General features: G+C 51.5%; 1 protein-coding gene across 1 annotated transcript in view; it reads left to right on the forward strand.

The window, feature by feature from the left end:
• CACTIN (cactin, spliceosome C complex subunit) overlaps positions 1 to 16,976 on the forward strand; it is a 55,116-nt gene that overhangs the window by 30,434 nt on the left and 7,706 nt on the right. The window contains exons 2-3 of the mRNA XM_032956614.2: positions 8,942 to 8,982; positions 14,686 to 16,272. Coding sequence (XP_032812505.1) covers positions 14,834 to 16,272 — 1,439 coding nt within the window. The 5' untranslated portion in view covers positions 8,942 to 8,982; positions 14,686 to 14,833. The remainder of the gene's footprint in view (positions 1 to 8,941; positions 8,983 to 14,685; positions 16,273 to 16,976) is intronic.

The raw sequence follows: 16,976 nt of genomic DNA on the forward strand, positions 1-16,976 counted from the left end.
AATAAAAAGTTGAGTTTTTCAAGTATTCATGCAATTACCCAAAGAAACCTTGATGTTCATCATGTTTCTCGGGTGGCTTTTACGGAAACGTCCTTGCCGCCACCTAATCTTCCTCTGCTCTTAATGTTGAGTCAGCCTTAGCTTTTCTTTGGACCTACCCTGTGGTAGATGTCAATATGTCGTCTCCTGTGGCAAGTCACAGGAATTTATAGAACCGTCCGATGGCGAGGCAAGTGGAGATTGAGGGGAGAGGTGGGGATGATGAAGCACAGTTGTGAAGGAACATCCTCTTGTATTGATATTTGGAGATGTAAACATCTGAAAAAAACATTTCAGGTTTCTGCTGAAATGTCCATATATATTTTTCCAATGGACTTTGCCAGCGTGCTCTGCAAAATATGAATGCACTACAAATAAACTGCTGTGGGGATTATGTACGGGTCCAACTATCCCTTTCATTGTTTGGGATCTAATATCACAGAGACACATACAGAGAGACACACACAGAGAGACACACACAGAGAGACACACACAGAGAGACACACAGACACACACAGAGACACAGCAGCAAGTCACAGTCCGCCACAACACGAGCGTCTCCGCCACATGGAGGGAAAGGTGCAGCGGCGGCCGTGCCGGTGAGATATCTAGCACTACAATACAAAGACATCTAGCATGCCAATGCAAAGACATATAGCACGCTAATACAAAGACATCTAGCACGCCAATGTAAAGACATCCAGCACGCCAATACAAAGACATCTAGCACGCCAATGTAAAGACATCCAGCACGCCAATGTAAAGACATCTAGCACGCCAATACAAAGACATCTAGCACGCCAATACAAAGACATCTAGCACGCCAATACAAAGACATCTAGCACGCCAATGTAAAGACATCTAGCACGCCAATGTAAAAACATCTAGCACGCCAATGTAAAGATATCTAGCACGCCAATACAAAGACATCTAGCACGCCAATGTAAAGACATCTAGCACGCCAATACAAAGACATCTAGCACGCCAATGTAAATACATCTAGCACGCCAATACAAAGACATCTAGCACGCCAATGTAAAGACATCTAGCACGCCAATGTAAAGACATCCACCACGCCAATACAAAGACATCTAGCATGCCAATGTAAATACATCTAGCACGCCAATGTAAAGATATCTAGCACGTCAATACAAAGACATCCAGCACGCCAATACAAAGACATCTAGCACGCCAATGTAAAGACATCCAACCTGGCAATGTAAAGACATCTAGCACGCCAATACAAAGACATCTAGCACGCCAATACAAAGACATCTAGCATTCCAATGTAAAAACATCTAGCACGCCAATACAAAGACATCTAGCATGCCAATGTAAACACATCTAGCACGCCAATTGTTGTATATATAGGTGTTATGAAAATTGATGAAAATAATAAAAATTAAATGAAATTTGAAATTTGCATAATGTATCCGAAATTATGTTAATCAGTGTAATTATGCGCATAAATTTTGCTGATTCTAGAGATAATCGTATTAATTTATGCGAGTGGGCGTGGTTATGATAATGCAGGTCGTTATGGATTATCAGGTCGAGCCTCGGTGACGAGGATTGTGTTATGAATTGGAATAACGCAATTAATCGTATGCAGTGACGCAGGCGTTGTGAGCGTGAATGAGAGAGAGAGTCGATTCGACTCTGCTCTTTAATTCCGTATTATCGATAAGGATACGATTACTCTCGATTGAACATTATGAATTATGTGTGTTATGGATTATGTGTGGTGATAGTGTGCTTATGATAGGTCCCCAGGATTCAGATCTCATACGCAGAACAATATTATGCAGAATTTCAGGAAGAATCACACACAAACCTTCTGCTTTAATCAATTTTATTTTCTAGCTAACTTTAATTTTTGGATAATATGAAAACTCAATCTCGGGATTTTGGAATTTTAACACAGCGTTAACATGATACCATCACGATTGTGTTGTTTCACCTCGATAGCGGCACCTGTGGTTAATTCCCGACGCGTAACGCAATCAATCGGTTGTTGAGAGAGAGATTAAACATGTATAACTATTCTATCAAACCTTAACTCTATTATATACGAATTCGTATACTTGAATTATTACACAAGACGGCACTCGGTCTTTGATTCGTATACAATCCTTAACACATTCTGATATGCGAAATTATTATGCTTGAAATCGTGAGCACAGTACTACGGCGATGTTCGTTCATTGGTTCATCAACGATTATGCAATTAAAGCGTTCCACTGAAATTATTCTGATTGCCTCATCAACGTAACTCAATGGGTGGCGATGTTTTTCGTTATCAGCTAATAGTTGACACAGTTATCATGAGTCTTGTATGTTTAATGGGAGCGTTGTTGATTTCTTGCGTTGAGCAAACGCCTCGGTTGATTTCCTTGTCAAAATAAAATGTTTCTTCGTTGTGTAGCGGTGGGGGAGTGAGGAGGGGGGGAGAGTGTGGGGGGCATACGAACGACTGCCAGTTTCTGTCCACCGCTGGCTGGATGAGTCAGCACGACGCTCGCCATCGTCGCGCCGATGGGTGTTGAGTGCGGAGCCGCTGCCCTCTCAGCCCTGGTGACGCGAAGTTGCGCGCTGTGGCACGCTGGTGGCACGCTGTTGGCACGCGCTGGTGCTGATGCTGGTGCTGATGGCACACGCTGGTGGCACGCTGTTGGCACGTGCTGGTGCTGATGCTGGTGCTGGTGGCACGCTGGTGGCACGCTGTTGGCACGCGCTGGTGCTGGTGCTGATGGCACGCTGGTGGCGCGCGCTCCCTCTCCTTGAAGATGCGCGAACGCGCCCGTGCTGGTTCGCCGACAGCAGTTTCTCTCCACTGCTGGCTGAGCTGCTGCACGCTCTTGCTTGGCGTTGCTGGCTGCGCTCTTTCTCCTTAAAGATGCGCGAACGCACCCGTGCTGGTTCGCTGACAGCAGTTTCTCTCCACTGCTGGATGAGCTGCTGCACGCTCTTGCTTGGCGTTGCTGGCCGCGCTCTTTCCGTTGCTGTAGTATCTGACGCTGCGCTCGCGGGCGACAGGTCAAGTTTTCTTCTGCTGAGTGAGCCGAGTCGCACGCGCTCTCTTTGTTGAGGTTGTTGGCGGCTCTCTGACAGCAGGTTTCCTCCACTGCTGTATGACTCAAGTCGCACGCGCTTGGTCGCTGATTTGCTGAAGTTGTTGGCGGCTGTCCAAGCTTTTCCGCTGCTGGTTGAGCTACGTTGCACGTGCTTCTCGGTGGAGATGCTCGAGCGCTCTCAGCGCTGATTCGCTGATAGCAGTTTCTCTCCACTGCTGTATGACTCACTTTCATTGATACATGGCGACTCATGCGATCCTCGCTACTCAGCGAGGCTCGGAGCCAGCCGCTCCATGCGACTGCTCGTCCTGTGGACGTCTTGACTCGCTGATCTGTCTTGACTCGCTGCTTCACTGTTCACTGAACTTTTGAAAATGCGGCTGACCGTTATATTCAAAGACAATTCTCTCCGCGCAGTGGAAAAGGGGGGGCGTGGTCTGTGTGTGTGTGTGAGTTCGTGTGTGTGTACACACACACACACGAACTCAACCCCCTACCTCCTCGCGGTGCCGGACGGGTAACTCTGTCGTGGACAGTGCTGTGGGGGGAGATCCAATTTTGATTGGCTCCTCCCCTCATGGCATATGTGTCCACCACAGGGGCTAAACGGGGGCTCTGGACGGGTGCGAGGGGCTGGTAACCCCTCCACCTTCAATTTATTACCACGAAACCACGAATTAAACTGAAATATGTAACTAATAAGCTTGTGCCGGAGGCCCCGGGGGGCCAGGCATCTATGACGTCTCCTGGCCAAACCCCAATTGGCAGAGCCAGGAGATTGAATACCTACCCTCGGGGCTACTCCAGAAACAACGAAAAGCCACTACGGGTGGCCACGTGGAATGTTCGAACGCTCACTGCAGAGGAGAGGCTGCCACTCCTCTGTCGGGAGCTGGACCGGTACCGCCTGGATCTATGCGGCATTCAGGAGGTCCGGTGGACCGGCTCTGGCTCCTGCCACCATGAGGGGTGGACAGTCCTCTACTCGGGGCAGCAAACTGCCAAACAACAGGGTGTGGGTCTTCTTTTGAACAAAAGAATGAAGGGGGCGTGGAAGCGTGGCGGTGAGGTGTGGGAAGCTGTAAGCCCCAGGCTACTTTGGGCTCGCCTTCCCATCAACCGGAGGTGAGGAATGGTGGTCGTGGTTACTTATGCCCCCACCGAAGATGAACATCCGTGGAGGGATGCAGGCAAAGCCGATGAGTCAGATGCCTTCTATGACCTCCTGTCACAGGTGCTGGCTAAAGTGGCCCCTCGGAATAGAGTCATCATGTTGGGTGACGTCAATGCCCGAGTTGGTCATGATGCTGGCACCTGGTCTGGAGTGATTGGAGGGCATGGGCCAGATCAGCTCAATAACAACGGTAGGAGGCTGCTAGATTTTTGTGCAGCCCATGGGCTTGTAATTACCAACACGCTGTCGGCATCGGCGCATCCACACAACATCATGGATGCATGCCGGGTCCAAGCAAGAACATCTGCTGGACTACATAGTGACGGACCAGCGAATGCGAGCCCATGTCCTTGACACCAGGACCTACCGTGGAGCTGATCTGCCCTCTGACCATCGACTAGTCATCTGTAAGATGCGCCTGCCATTCTTCCACTCCGGTGGTGGGTGTACACCCAGGACCCCATTCCAACATAATGTGGCCTGGTCTCAGTTATCTGATGAAAGTTGCAAGTGAGAATTTCATCATCGCTTGCGGCTGGGATTGGCATCGTCCCCGACTCCTCCTGATGTCGAGGGTAAATGGGCGAGGTTTAGGACTGTGACTCATGCAGCTGCAATGGCTGCTTTGGGTACGCGGTCCAGACCTCCCCAGAGACCCTGGCTGACAGAGGAGGTGTTCAGGATGGTTGAGAAAAAGCGACAGGCCCACTGTCATCGGCTACAGAATCCCACGTCAGAGAATGAGGAGGCTTACCGCAGCCTTCGCTCGGAGGTTCGGAGAGCCGTGAGGCGCTGCAAGGATGGGTGGTGGTCGCGGGTTGCTGAGGAGATGGAGTCTGCCTCAGTGGCCCGTGATCACAAATCTCTATTTAACTCCATCAAAAAAGTAACCTGCAGCGCCACACCTATTACCATCATTAGGGGAAAAAACGGTGATCCAATCTCCGACCCCCAGGAACAGGTTCGCAGATTTGCTGAGCATTTCTGTGAGGTCCTGGGGGAGGGAAAATCCCTCAGCCAGGAAAACATCGTGGCACAAAGTGAGGATGACCCTGCTGAGGCTGCGGTGCCTCAAATATTGGATTAAGTCACCCCCTGTGAGTGGCTGGCTGAGGTGCCATCTGCTGAGGAAGTATTGAAGGCGATCCGGAGTCTGAGACCAGGAAAGGCAGCGGGCAGAGATGATCTCCCAAGCGAAATGCTGAGGGAGGGTGGCGTTTGTGCACAGACTGCCCTATATGACATCATAACAACAGTCTGGACCACTGGACGGGTTCCGCAGGATTGGAAGGATGCCCTGGTGGGGCATCTCACTCCTCAGTGTGCCGGGAAAGGTCCTGGCAAGGATTATTCAGCATCGCCTTGCCAGGCATGCTGAGGAGAGGCTTGCGGAGCCCCAATGCGGTTTCAGGAAAGGGCGGTCCTGCACAGATGCCATATTTTCTGTCCGTCTGCTACAACAGAGGTGTAGGGAATTCCAACAAGACCTACATCTCTGCTTTATTGACCTGGTCAAGGCCTATGATATCATCAGTAGGCCTGGGCTCTGGGTCGTTCTTCGTGCTTTTGGAGTACCTGACCCTCTGCTCACGATCATTAAGGACCTTCATGATGGTGAGCGGGCCCGGGTAAAACTACGTGGCCGGGAGTCAGAGCCATTCCCTGTACACCTTGGGGTGCGACAGGGATGTCCTCTGGCTCCCACATTATTTAACATCTATTTTGACCACGTAGTTCGTGAAGCCTTCAATAGCTGTACCGGGGGAATCTCCATATGGTACAGATATAATGGGAGGCTAATCGATGCCCGGGTGCGGTCAAGGGATGGCTCCCTATTGCTCAACCACGTTATGTATGCTGATGATTTGGTAATAGCTGCTCAGTCAGAGGAGGAGTTGGAGACGCTGCTGCTGAGACTGGAGCGTGCCACTAAGAGGTGGGGCCTTACCATCAGCCCCACCAAAACTAAGCACCTGCCTGGGTATTTTGTACCATCGGACACTCCACCCCCACAACTCCCAATCGGTGATGGGGCAGTTGTGGAGAGAGTGGAGAGTTTCCCATACCTGGGCAGTGTGCTTATGACTGGCTCCAGTTTAACAGCAGAGGTCTCACTCCGAATCAGTCGAGCGGCAATATCTTTTCATCGGTTGCATAACGCTGTGTGGAAGCTACCTGGTCTGTCGCTCCGCACTAAGCTTCAGGTCTTCTCGGCCACGGTCATTCCCTCCTTTCTCTACGCTTGCGAAACGTGGACCCCCCTAATGGAACATCTTCGCCGGTTAGAAACATTTAGGCTGGCCTGCCTACGATCCATCCTGGGTTTAACCAGACTGGATTGTGTGAGGAGCTCACAAATCCTTGAAAGATCTGGGCAGGGTCCCATCGGTGAGCTCCTCCGGCAGGCAAGGCTGCGATGGCTAGGTCATGTAGCCCGCATGCCCAGCCACCGCATGCCGAAACAGCTTTTCTTTGGCCGGATTGAGGGGGCTAAGCGGGCGCGGCACGGGCTAGAGAAGAGATGGAGTGATGTGGTACAGGAGGACGTGGAGCCGAGTGGACTTGCCGATGACTGGTACCAGCGGTGTCAAGATCGGCCTCTGTGGAGGAGGCTCGTGAAGGATGCTACTGGGCAGTTGGAGGCAGTCGCCCTCCAACAACAACGGAGGGCGGAGGAGCGACGCTCAGAACAACGAGCGGAGCGCCGGGTGGCTAAAGCACAGCAGGTTGGCACAGTAGGGGGCACAGGTGGTGCATCAGCCAGTCATCTCAGTCAGTCGACCCGTGGCACCTGGGTCTGCCCAGTGACCTCCTGCCAGCGGGCGTTCGACACTTCACGTGGCCTCACGGTGCACATAGCCTGGCACAAGCGTCGTGGTGACGTCACCGCCACTTAGTGGCGAATGGCGGTTGTTGTTGTTGTTGTGTGTGTACAGATGTCTCCTGCGATAACGATCTGTTTGCCCTGGCGTGAAATTCCTCTCTCGCGCTCTGCGGGAGAGACAAAGGTGGTCGGGAGTACCTATCTCTTTATACTTTCGACTTTATATTTCTCAAATACCATTTGGTCCCATGTTCGCCAAGACTCGTGTTTGTAACTACGTCCTCCCGACACCTCTCGGTTTACCGAGGTTCGCATTGTTATGATGGAATTACTAAAAAGAAAAATAATTTTCATCCTGAGTTTAAGAGGTCCGTTTCTTGATTGTTGGAATCCATATCCCTTGGTTCTGTAAGGTTCTATAATGGAATGTCGTGTAAGGTGAACACGTTATTCTTAATTTTATGTGTGACTGATGTGTAGCCACTTCTTTAACTTAAAAACGTGCTCGCTGGCTGTTGTGTGTGTTTCTCATTAATCCGCCTGGCTAGCTCCAGATGGCCCCTTGTGATAAGGTGTGATTCCTGCTTCTCCGCGCTGCGAGAGAGACAAAGGTGGTCGGGGTTGCTTGGGATATTGTTTAAACTCTTTCGCAAGTTTGCCCGTTGTCTCATTCCTTCTCGAAAACATTTGATGTGACTGTATTTTGTCTCCAAGCTTTGTTTTAACAGTAAAAGTATTAAAGGTGAAAATCATTTGATAGCGAATTAATTATTGGATAATAATTCACTGATGTATCTGGTGGCCTGGTCTTAATTGGAGTGAGCGTTAGGACCGCTAATTTTATCTTATTCTTGTTGTTGCCTTTTAATTTTTTTACCCATTGTTTTACTGGCAAATAAGGAAAAAAATATGTATACGATTTACCCTGTTGGCGTCTCCGTGTCTACTCTCTTGGTGTTCTGACCTCAGAGGGACCTTTCCTAAGGGGCCCATCAAACTCTTGTTCATCTGGAGATCTTCGCAGATAGCTGCTAACATCCTCGCCTTGAGAGTTTTATTATTTCTTTATTTGTTAATGGCCTGTTTATGATCGACATCTGTTTTTTCGTGTGCCTGGCTTACGGGTTTAATTGATTATTTTTTTTCGTTTGTTTAAAAAATATGATATATATAACGCAAATATTCTTGTTAATATCAACTTTGGAAAAGGCTCATATACAACACAATGTAAAGACATCCAGCACGCCAATGTAAAGACATCTAGCACGCCAATACAAAGACATCCAGCACGCCAATGTAAAGACATCTAGCACGCCAATGTAAAGATATCTAGCACGCCAATGTAAAGACATCCAACCTGGCAATACAAAGACATCTAGCACATCAATGTAAAGACATCCAACCTGGCAATGCAACTCAGAGAGTCGGAAATAACTGCTAAGTGGCCGTCCATAAATGACGTTTTGCTTTATTGGACGATTTTTGACCCCCCCCCCCCCCCCACTCGTCACACGGCGTCACAAAAAGTCAGACCCCCCCCCTCAAATATGACGTCACAAAGCTCTGCTCCCCCCCCCCTCCAAAACCATATTTCCATTTAAAAAAATAAAACATGCTTCAAATCGCTTTAAACTATTGTTATTGTAGTGCATTTTAAATGTGGCGCTGCACTGATGTTGTAGAATAAAAAAAATTATTAAAAATTATAATTAAGTAGAACGTGTCTATATTTATTTAAAGTTGCGCATATTGATGTGACGTCACATTTCTCAACCCCCCCCCTCGTCACAAATCGTCACAAATGTCTGACCCCCCCCCCCCCCCCCACAGGTGCGTGACGTCATTTATGGACGGCCCCTAAAACTCGGCAGGTATGAATGAAACATCACAGCCAGTTAAGACTTTACCTGGTTAATAACGTCCTTCCAATGATTGCTCAGTCTGTACCCATCTTCTTGGTTGAAATTGTCTCTGTGTTTATATATCTGGATGGCTTCATGGACAAATCTTTGATGGTAACCCGAAGGTTTGCAGAGTACCGTGATTTTATCCCATCTGTGAAGGATGTCATTCCTGACATGCAATAACCTGGTGTCTACAGACTAAGCTGTATCTGCGGCAGCAGTTACATTGGGGAAACGAAACGACATGTCTCGGACCGTGTTCGTGAACACAAGAAAGATTTGAAACACGGCAGAACCAATACCTCTGCTGTAGCTGATCACTGTTTTAAGGTAGTGGGCTCTTTTCCAAGACCAATGTACTCTGCAAACCTTCGGGTTCCATCAAATATTTGCTGTGGTGTCTCTCTGTGTGTGTGTCTCTTTGTGTGTTTGTGCCTCTGTCTGGCAAAACAACCCCCTACCTCCTCGCGGTGCCGGACGGGCAACTCTGTCGTGGACAGTGCTTTGGGGGGAGGGCCAATTCCGATTGGCCCCTCCCCTCATGGCGTTTGACCACCACAGTGGCTCAACGGGGGCTCTGGACGGGTGCGAAGGGCTGGTAACCCCTCCACCTAAAAAAAATTACCACTAAACCACGACTAAAATATCTAACTAATAAGCTTGTGCCGGAGGCCCCGGGGGGAAAGGCATCTATGACGTCTTCTGGCCAAACCCCAATTGGCGGAGCCAGGAGATTGAATCTCTACCCTCGGGGCTCCTCCAGAAACAACAAAAAAACGCTTCTTGTGGCCACGTGGAATGTTCGAACACTCACTGCGGAGGAGAGGCTGCCACTCCTCTGTCGGGAGCTGGACCGATACCGCCTGGATCTCTGTGGCATTCAGGAGGTCCGGTTGACCGGTTCTGGCTCCTGCTACCATGAGGGGTGGACAGTCCTCTACTCGGGGCAGCAGACTGCCAAACAACAGGGTGTGGCTCTTCTTTTGAACAAAAGAATGAAGGGGTCGTGAGAGCGTGGCGGTGAGGTGTGGGAAGCTGTAAACCCCAGGCGACTTTGGGCTCGCTTCCCATCAACCGGAGGCAAGGAGTGGTGGTCGTGGTTACTTATGCCCCCACCGAAGACGAACATCCGTGGAGGGATGCAGGCAAAGCCGATGAGTCAGGTGCCTTCTACGACCTCCTGTCACAGGTGCTGGCTAAAGTGGCCCCTTGGGATAGAGTCATCTTGTTGGGTGGCTTCAATGCCCGAGTTGGTCATGATGCTGGCACCTGGTCTGGAGTGATTGGAGGGCATGGGCCAGATCAGCTCAATAACAACGGTAGGAGGCTGCTAGATTTTTGTGCAGACCATGGGCTTGTAATTACCAACACGCTGTTCCGGCATCGGCGCATCCACACAACATCATGGATGCATGCTGAGTCCAAGCAAGAACATCTGCTGGACTACATAGTGATGTTTCGATTTAAAGCTTTCGTGACTGCAAGGATTCATCTTCTTTGGTTCTCTCAGTAAAGGCACGTAGAATGAGAATAAAATAATAAAATAAAACAATAAAATTCTCACGACGTTTCGGCCACAACACAAGTAGCCGTCCTCAGGTGAAGAAACAGGACTGTCCTGTTTCTTCACCTGAGGACGGCTACAGGACTGTCCTGTTTCTTCACCTGAGGACGGTTACTTGTGTTGTGGCCGAAACGTCGTGAGAATTTTATTGTTTTACATAGTGATGGACCAGCGGATGCGAGCCCATGTCCTTGACACAAGGACCTACTGTGGAGCTGATATGCCCTCTGACCATCGACTAGTCATCTGTAAGATGCGCCTGCCATTCTTCCACTCCGGTGGTGGGTGTACACCCAGGACCCCATTCCAACCTAAAGTGGCCTGGTCTCAGTTATCTGATGAAAGTTGCAAGTGAGAATTTCATCATCGCTTGCGGCTGGGGTTGGCATCGTCCCCCACTCCTCCTGATGTCGAGGGCAAATGGGCGAGGTTTAGGACTGTGACTCATGCAGCTGCAATGGCTGCTTTGGGTACGCGGTCCAGACCTCCCCAGAGACCCTGGCTGACTGAGGTGTTCAAGATGGTTGAGAAAAAGCGACAGGCCCACTGTTACCGGCCACAGAATCCCATGTCAGAGAATGAGGAGGCTTACCGCAGTCTTCGCTCGGAGGTTCGGAGAGCCATGAGGCGCTGCAAGGATGGGTGGTGGTCGCGGGTTGCTGAGGAGATGGAGTCTGCCTCAGTGGCCCGCGATCACAAATCTCTATTTAACTCCATCAAAAAAGTAACCTGCAGCGCCACACCTATTACCATCATTAGGGTAAAAAATGGTGTTCCAATCTCCGACCCCCAGGAACAGGTTTGCAGATTTGCTGAGCATTTCTGTGAGGTCCTGGGGGAGGGGAAACTCCTCAGCCAGGAAAACATCGTGGCACAAAGTGGGGATGACCATGCTGAGGCTGCGGTGCCTCAAATATTGGAAGAAGTCACCCCCTGTCAGTGGCTGGCTGAGGTGCCATCTGTTGAGGAAGTACTGAAGGCGATCCAGAGTCTGAGACCAGGAAAGGCACCGGGCAGAGATGATCTCCCAAGCGAAATGCTGAGTGAGGGTGGCGTTTGTGCACAGACTGCCCTATATGACATCATAATAACAGTCTGGACCACTGGACGGGTTCCGCAGGATTGGAAGGATGCCCTGGTGGTCCCCCTCTTTAAGAAAGGGGACCGCACAGACTGCAACAACTACAGGGGCATCTCACTCCTCAGTGTGCCGGGAAAGGTCCTGGCAAAGTTTATTCAACATCACCTTGCCAGGCACGCTGAGGAGATCCTTGCGGAGCCCCAATGCGGTTTCAGGAAAGGGCGGTCCTGCACAGATGCCATATTTTCTCTCCGTCTGCTACAGCAGAGGTGTAGGGAATTCCAACAAGACCTACATCTCTGCTTTATTGACCTGGTCAAGGCCTATGATACCATCAGTAGGCCTGGGCTCTGGGTTGTTCTTCGTGCTTTTGGAGTCCCTGACCTCTGCTCACGATCATTAAGGACCTTCATGATGGTGAGTGGGCCCGGGTAAAACTACGTAGCCGGGAGTCAGAGCCATTCCCTGTACACCTTGGGGTGCGACAGGAATGTCCTCTGGCTCCCACATTATTTAACATCTATTTTGACCACGTAGTTCGTGAAGCCTTCAATAGCTGTACCGGGGGAATCTCCATTTGGTACAGATATAGTGGGAGGCTGATCGATGCCTGGGTGTGGTCAAGGGATGGCTCCCTATTGCTCAACCACATTATGTAAGCCGATGATTTGGTAATAGCTGCTCATTCAGAGGAGGAGTTGGAGACGCTGCTGCTGAGACTGGAGCGTGCCACTAAGAGATTGGGCCTTACCATCAGCCCCACCAAAATTAAGCACCTGCCTGGGTATTTTGTACCATCGGACACTCCACCCCCACAACTCCCAATCGGTGATGGGGCAGTTGTGGAGAGAGTGGAGAGTTTCCCATACCTGGGCAGTGTGCTTATGACCGGTTCCAGTTTAACAGCAGAGGTCTCGCTCCAAATCAGTCGAGCAGCAATATCTTTTCATCGGTTGCGTAACGCTGTATGGATGCTACATGGTCTGTCGCTCCGCACTAAGCTTCGGGTCTTCTCGGCCACGGTCATTCCCTCCCTTCTCTACGCTTGCGAAACGTGGACCTCCTTAATGGAGCATCTTCGCTGGTTGGAAACATTTAGGCTAGCCTGCCTACGATCCATCCTGGGTTTAACCAGGCTGGATTGTGTAAGGAGCTCACAAATCCTTGAAAGATCTGGGCACGGTCCCATCGGTGAGCTCCTCCGGCAGGCAAGGCTGTGTTGGCTGGGTCATGTAGCCCGCATGCCCAGCCACCGCATGCCGAAACAGCTTTTGTTCGGCCGGATCGAGGGGGCTAAACGGGCGCGGCACGGGCTAGAGAAGAGATGGAGTGATGTGGTACAGGAGGACGTGGAGCCGAGTGGACTTGCCGATGACTGGTACCAGCGGTGTCAAGATCGGCCTCTATGGAGGAGGCTCGTGAAGAACGCTATTGGGCAGTTGGTGGCAGTCGCCCTCCAACAACAATGGAGGGCAGAGGAGCGACGCTCACAACAACGAGTGGAGCGTCGGGTGGCTAAAGCACAGCAGGTTGGCACAGTAGGGGGCACAGGTGGTGCACCAGCCAGTCATCTCAGTCACTCGACCCGTGGCACCTGGGTCTGCCCCGTGACCTCCTGCCCGCGGGCGTTCGACACTTCACGTGGCCTCAGGGTGCACATGTCCTGGCACAAGCATCGTGGTGACGTCACCGCCACTTAGTGGCGAATGGCGGTTGTTGTTGTGTCTCTCTCTGTGTGTGTCTCTGTGTGTCTCTCTCTGTGTGTGTCTCACGATCACCTGTGTTGCGGTCGGTGCACTTCTCTCTCTTCCGCTCGTTCTCTGCTCCCCCCCCCTCCCGGGTCCCGTGTCTCGCAGCCAGCTTTCTCTCTCACCTGAAGACGGTCGCTTGCGTTGCGATCGAAACGTCGTCATCGATTATTTTGTCTTCCTACGTGACTTTACCAAAAGAACCAAAGAGTAATCATCATAGGGTTTTTACTCTTTCGGCCAATAAAATAGGTGTTAAGATGTTCAAAGACCAAATATAAACCTTTTGCAAGAAATCAAGTTCGCATTAACCACACGAACTTGTGGTGAACATGCAAACATGCTCTGATAATATTTGCTTTGATACTGGCAAAAAGGTAATTCTGTAGCTGCTCACCCCGAGTTATAAATACCCTGACAGTGCATTGTCTTTGTACTGGTCGCCTTTTGGCGTTCTCTGGTCTGACACTGGTGAGACTAGGCTCTAAAGAAAGCTGTTCCTGGTGTAGGTCAGCGGTTTCAAAGACAATGCGCACCATCTCTCTACCGAGAGCGTCTCAATTCCGGATCAAATGTGTCGACTGCTCCGGGGGGGGGGGGGGGGGTGGGAGGCAATCCCAACTCTCCAGAAGTAGTACTATTGTATTTGGCCGTATGATTTTGTTGTTGTTGTTGTCCGTATTGAAACGGCTGTACGCCGAATGGACATGAAAACTCAATTCCCCTGTACAGGAATAGGGGCTAAACCGTAATGGGTTGACATGGCACGCGCGATGCAACCACACAACAACAACAGACTCTTTGTTTTTTTCGGTAAAGTCACGTAAGGTAAAATTAAATCAATGAAAACAACTTAACTTAAATCACGACGTTTCGGAGGCAACACCAGCTTCCGTCTTCAGGTGGAACAGTCACAGACTGTTTCTGGTGAAGACGGAAGCTGGTGTTGCCTCCGAAACGTCGTGATTTAAGTTGTTGTTTTCATTTATTTAATTTTACCTTACGTGACTTTATCGAAAAAAACCAAAGAGTATGAATCCTTGCAGTCACGAAAGCTTCAAATCTAGAACAACAACAGACCCAGCCCTTTCATTGTCCCGCGTCTATTGTCGTCGCCTTGTGACGCCACTAACGTATCCTCTGCGCTGTGACGTCGTAGCGCTGCTTGAACGACGACGTCATTTCTTTGTTCGCGCGCGATGACGTCACGCAGCGAATTGACGTCACGAACCCGGGCCTTACCCCCGCCCCCCTTTCTTTTTTTTTCTGTGTTCCAGGCGTCGCGCACCTTCCAGGCCGTCGCGCACGTTCCGAGTTCGCAGTCGTTCGAAACTTTCGCCGGCAGCTGCGCGGCACTCAACGGAGTCTCCGCTGTGCGGCGAGGAGGAGGAGGAGCACGGGTGGAAGAAGCCGAGGCGACGGGCCATGGGAGGGAGCGATAAGAGGCGCCGCGAGGGGCGCGCGGCCCGGCCCGCGGCCCACGACAGGCCTCATTCAGGCGAGACCGGCGCGGAGCCGATGAGGCAGCGGTCTGCGTCTCCCAGGGAGAGGGGGCAGCGCACGGAGTCTCCTTCTAAGCGCAGAGGGCAGCGCTCGGAGTCTCCTTCTAAGCGCAGAGGGCAGCGCACTGAGTCTCCTGGTAAACGCAGGGGGCAGCGGTCTGCGTCTCCCAGAGAGAGGGGGCAGCGCTCTGCGTCTCCTGCTAAACGCAAGGGGCAGCGGTCTGGATCTCCCAGAGAGAGGGGGCAGCGGTCTGGATCTCCCAGAGAGAGGGGGCAGCGCTCGGAGTCTCCTGCTAAACACAGGGGTCAGCGCGCAGCTTCTAGAGAGAGGGGGCAGCGCTCAGCGACTCCCGTTAAACAGAGAAGGCAGCGGTCTGGGTCTCCCAGAGAGAAGGTCCAGCGCCCAGAATCCACTGGTAAACACAGGGGGCAGCGCTCATTGTCTCCAGTTAAACACAGGGGGCAGCGCTCATTGTCTCCAGTTAAACACAGGGGGCAGCGCTCATTGTCTCCAGGGCATCGCTCATTGTCTCCAGTTAAACACAGAGGGCAGCCCTCGGTGTCTCCTGTTAGACGCAGAGGGCAGCGGTCTGGGTCTCCTGTTAGACGCAGAGGGCAGCCCTCGGTGTCTCCAGTTAAACACAGAGGGCAGCCCTCAGTGTCTCCTGTTAGACGCAGAGGGCAGCCCTCGGTGTCTCCTGTTAGACGGAGAGGGCAGCCCTCGGTGTCTCCTGTTAGACGCAGAAGGCAGCGGTCTGGGTCTCCTAGCGAGAAGGGTCAGCTCCTGGAGTTTACCGGTCGACACAATGGGCAGCGAGGGCAGCGGTTGGGGTCTCGGGAGAAGGGGCAGCTCTCAGCGTCTCCCAGAGGGAGAAGGCGCTCAGAGTCTCCCCAACACAGGGGTCAGTGGTTGGAATCTCCCAGACACAGAGGGCAGCGCTCACTATCTCCCAGATGCAGGGGGCAACGTTCAGAGTCTCCTGGAGCAAGAGGGCAGCGTTCGGGAGGAGACCACGGTACTCGCGTGTCTCGCTGGGGGCCCCAGGTACGCGAGGGCGAGCGCACCTGGGAGCGCTGGGGCACGAGGCCCCCGGGTTGGAGTGGCCCGGGGTCCCCGTTGCGCGGTGCGGCAGGAGGACAGCGGGAGACATCGGGGGACCCCGGGAGCAGGAGGAGCAAGGGAGATCAGGATGGCAGCAGTGACTCCGTGTCATCGAATGACTCCCGCAACTACGACTCGGGGTCGGGTTCTGGCGGCAGCATGCGTGGCCGCTCCGGGTCGAGGTCAAGATCGAGGAGCTCGGAGATCGAGAGAACGCGACTGCGTGGAGAGGATAAGAAACGGCAACGCGAGGAGCGAAGGTGAGAGTTGGTGGAAACGAGAGGGAGGTATGGGCGAGGTGGATGAGATAAAGAGTGGAGAGGAATAGGAGCAAGAGGGAGCAACATAGGAGATCGAGGTGGAGAGAGGAATGGAATTCCTCTATAAGAGGTATGAAATGTGGAAGGGAATTTAAGTCTGGTGGGGAGTGGAAAGGATTGTATGGCACAGAGGGAATCTGGAGGAATATCGGTGGAGGATGTAGTGGAGTGAAGGAAGGGAAGGGGTGGAGGGTGAGAGGGGAATATGGAAGCAGTGGATAGGGGAGGTGGAGGAGGATTTTGGGAAGGAGGTTGGTTATATGGGCCTCATCCAATGAAATTAGGAATTCTACCACCGGTGCAGATCTGTCATTGGAGAAAACCACCACCCCCTCCGTTCACAAAAAATTCTACCCAAACGGGCAAATGAGTGGCGATCATCTCCACTGACAGAACCTGAGCCACATTCCGTGTTTGGGGACCAGTGTTGCCACGGGATTACCACTGCTCACTCTCACAGGGTGATTATAATGAGCTGGCAGGTTCCATGATGGACAGCAGCAGAACTCTTATCATAAATCGAAACAAGGAATTACTACGAAACAGTAATAATGATGACACACATCTATGATGAACTGTATGAATGACTACATCGGTTTGAATGCATAAAATACCTGTGCGAATAACTTGCACAGCAGTTCTGT

The sequence above is a fragment of the Petromyzon marinus genome, chromosome 1 (assembly GCF_048934315.1).
Source record: "Petromyzon marinus isolate PM22_M1 ecotype Great Lakes invasive population chromosome 1, UKy_Petmar_22M1.pri1.0, whole genome shotgun sequence".
Taxonomy (NCBI): domain Eukaryota; kingdom Metazoa; phylum Chordata; class Hyperoartia; order Petromyzontiformes; family Petromyzontidae; genus Petromyzon; species Petromyzon marinus.